The sequence below is a fragment of the Nanorana parkeri genome, unplaced genomic scaffold, assembly GCF_000935625.1.
Source record: "Nanorana parkeri isolate BGI_ZX_2015 unplaced genomic scaffold, ASM93562v1 scaffold1850, whole genome shotgun sequence".
Taxonomy (NCBI): domain Eukaryota; kingdom Metazoa; phylum Chordata; class Amphibia; order Anura; family Dicroglossidae; genus Nanorana; species Nanorana parkeri.
This window is the reverse complement of record NW_017308118.1, coordinates 125663-129316: the sequence shown is the minus strand read 5'-3', so window position 1 is coordinate 129316 and position 3654 is coordinate 125663. Positions and strand designations below refer to the sequence as shown.

At 41.8% G+C, this 3654-nt stretch overlaps 1 protein-coding gene across 1 annotated transcript in view; it reads left to right on the top strand.

Moving 5' to 3' along the window:
- The first annotated feature begins 2249 nt into the window (after nt 1-2249).
- The window catches only part of LOC108799894 (toll-like receptor 13), a 12304-nt gene continuing 10899 nt past the window's right edge, over nt 2250-3654 (top strand). The window contains exon 1 of the mRNA XM_018571828.1: nt 2250-2428. Coding sequence (XP_018427330.1) covers nt 2250-2428 — 179 coding nt within the window. The remainder of the gene's footprint in view (nt 2429-3654) is intronic.

Sequence of the window (3654 nt, the reverse complement as noted above, 5' to 3'; positions counted from 1 at the left end):
TTTTGTTATAGTCATAACAATAATATGATTTGGTAATACTGACATGTAACCTATTGATTTATGTTGAATGCTGATATTAATTGTGTCCATATAAATTGTAAAAGCTGTCCCTAAATTGAGTCTTGAGGGCAAGCCTTTATTTGTCTCTTACATTTACAACTTCATGTCCATCTAAGACTGTTTTACTGCTGTTTAATTTCACAGCAAAATGAACAGCATTTCCACCCTGTTTAGAGAAGTGGGAAAAATACAGATCTACTGGCAGGATCAACAGATAATAAAACTATATCACCTGGGGATTAAACAAAACTGTTATAACTTTGTTAATGGGAAAGATTGCATTATATAAGCCTTTTCAAAATGTTTGCCCAGTGTTCCACGTTACAAGCTCCCAGATATAGCTGTTCGGTATTGGTTAGAAATTCCTATTTCAATTGTGAGCACATCATCTGACCACTAGGAGTCACTGTTTTACACAAAGCTGTGAAAGCATTCTATCCAGAGCGTACAAAACCTTATTTTGAATTCTCCATTATTCAAATCTTGAGTTACATCATATATTTTTGCAATATTTATAGTTTTCCATGCAGTTATTGTAGCTATAACACACTGGTGTGAAAAATGGATTTTATCGTATAAGTCCCTTAGAACAGTGTTCCCCAACCCCCGGTCCGCGGATCAAATGGTACCGGGCCGCACAGTCTCAGTGCGGTCCGGTCCTGCAATATGGGGCAGTGCAGGGTCCCGGTGTTCGAACACCGCGGCCCCGCACTGCCGACGGGCTTCACAGTGAGGGGGCGGGTCCTGTGACTCACCTCCCCTCCCGGCCGCGTCCATAGTAACAGGAGGCGGGAGGGGAGGTGAGTCACAGGAGACGTGTGTGTGTCACACGCCCCGCCCCCTGCAGTGCACACATCGACATGGCTGCTATCCTGGAAGGGTGAGTCCGAGCGGGGGGAGGGGATCTCATACTTCATGTATTTAGACATGTGGATTAAAATGGGGAATATTACACTGTAATGTTCCCTATTATAATCTATTTCTCTGTTGTGTACTGCTATTTCATGTAATTAGACATGTGGATTATAATGGGGAATATTACACTGTAATGTTCCCTATTATAATCTATTTCTCTGATTAAATGATTACCGACAGTCCTCTGTTCTATCAAAGTTTGAGACTACGTTAGAATGTGTGACCAGTGATGTGGTCACACATTTTAACGTAATCTCGCCCAGTTTTTCGGTGGTGGTATAGGTGAAGAATTCCAACGCTTTCATTTTTTGGTGTAACTGTATTTTATTTTGAAGGCATGTTTAAATACAATTAAATTAAAATTATTAAATCAAAACAATCTAAAATATAAACAATCAACGTCCCCCCTCAGCGGGCCACGGTAAAATTATCAAACGTTGACCGGTCCGCGGCGATAAAAAGGTTGGGGAGCACTGCCTTAGAACATAGTTAAAGGATAATCAAACCATCTGGGTTTTTTGCATGTATTTACTGCTAGCAAGCAGTAGATATATGCAAAAACATTCAAAAAAAGGTTATAAAAAAAGGTTAAAACTTACCTGTGTCTCCGCCGCGCACTCCTGTTCTGAAGATCTGAAGATTCTTGGGCGGCCGCAAAGGATCATGGAGCAGGCGCATGCGCAGTAGAGATCATAGGCCTGGAGAAGAGGAGAGACAGGCAGTGCTCCGTCCATGACAGGTTACACAGCGGGGAGGCTTTCTTTGCTCTGTAACCTGTTACAAGCCGCTCTGAATGGAGAAAAAACTGACACCTTTTTTCTTCATAATACTAGGTGAGGCTCTGCCTATCCTGCCTCCGCTGACCGTACATCCCTGCTTTGTGCGGTCTGTAAAAATAAAGTTAGATGCAAACACCATACCTGTAGGTCATCTTTGTCCCCCATGCAGCCTTACTTAAATGCTCCCAATGTTGGCAACTGTACATCCTGGCTTATTTCCAGGACACAACAGTGGTGGGAGCTCACTCCTAGAAATGGAGAGATGTCTGCGCATGCCAACGGGCAGTCTCACAGCATGCGCGCTGACATGCGCGTGTTGCGGATTTTCGCGCTAAACGGGCTATTTAAGGATGTGACATTCCAACCTCTAGTGCTGACTGGTCTTCAGCTGTTTCCTGTTCCTGTAACCGGAGCCCAGCATCCTGACTCTGATCTCCTGGTGTTTGACCTGGATTGGCTATCTATTCTGCTGCTCTTCTTTGGATCCCCTTGACCATGGCTTGTTTTCTGACTACGCTCCTTTCTACTGCTCTGTACCTTGCTGCCTGCCTGTCCTGGTACCTCACTGCTCGACTGTTACAGATCCAGCTTGTTTTGGACTTCGCTGCTACCGGCACTCATGCCTCTCCTGCACTAGCACCTATTCCACCTCCAGGGGTTCTTGGTCTTGAGCTGCAAGAGAAGCCTTCCTCGTCAACTCAGACTCCTATGTGATAGCAATAACAATAAGTGTAAAAAAATAATAAAAGTGACATATAAATAAAGTTTTTTTTTTAAAACAAAATTTTTAAGTCCCCCCACCCCCACATATACACACATATAAACGTAAATATGCGTTCGATGCGCCAGCGTGCGAAAATGACAATTGTGCTACACATGTTGCATATTGTCGCGAACGTCGCAGTGAGAGCAATCATTCTAGGGCCGTCAATCACTGATAGCACTAAACGGATGAGCAGTAAAAGCTTTTAAAGTGTCGCCTTTGGCCAATTTTGGGTATTGTAGTTTTTTGAGGTTTCCAGCGCGTGCGCAATTTTGAGGCTTGACGAGGCATCACGTGAGGCAACAGGGATCGGAGTGAAACTGTGAGTGAGGGAAGCTGGGACAGGGCTGGCTTTAAATCTATTGCTATAGTGTACTGGACGTGTGTAATGTATATGTAGTACATATATACAGCACACACCTCCACTACACTCCAGCAATAGATTTCCAATTCTTCCATGCTAACATGAATAGGTTAATGATCCATAGTACATAACATGTATTTGTACTATGGATCATTTAAAGTCACTTGGCCCTTTAAGAAAAAGTATCGGTAATTGGTATCGGCAAGTACATGAGGGGAAGTACTTGTACTTGGTCCTTAAAAAGTGGTATCGGGACATCCCTAGTCAGGTTGTAACATGTATAGTAACACTTATTTTCAGTTATCTACCAAAACGTGTTTTAGATTTCCCTTTTCTAGTCGCTGTCAACTGAGTACTATAGAAAATCTTAAGTATTTTCAAATTTTTAGGTCCTTCTTTTAGTTTCTAAAAAAATGGATAATGCCAAAATAATTTCAAGTTTAGTTCATATATATATATTTTTTAAAGTATATTACTACACCTTTTATTTTGCAGTCTGCAGTAGAAAACAATGCCTCACCATTTTAGCATAATTACATGACATTATATCAAACATGTTGTCATCAAGCCTTTCATAGTACTTCAATGCAAGCTGTCCCCACTCTTGATCTGAGGCATGCCTGTCTTTACACTGTAAAGTGAAAACTGCAGACAAGCTGATGTGAACAAATTGTTTACCCTTGCATGCCTCTGTGGTGACTGCTCTCAAAGCAGAACAAAAGCAGAATGTTATTTTTTTTTTTTTATAATTCTTGTTTTTTATTGAGCAGTGC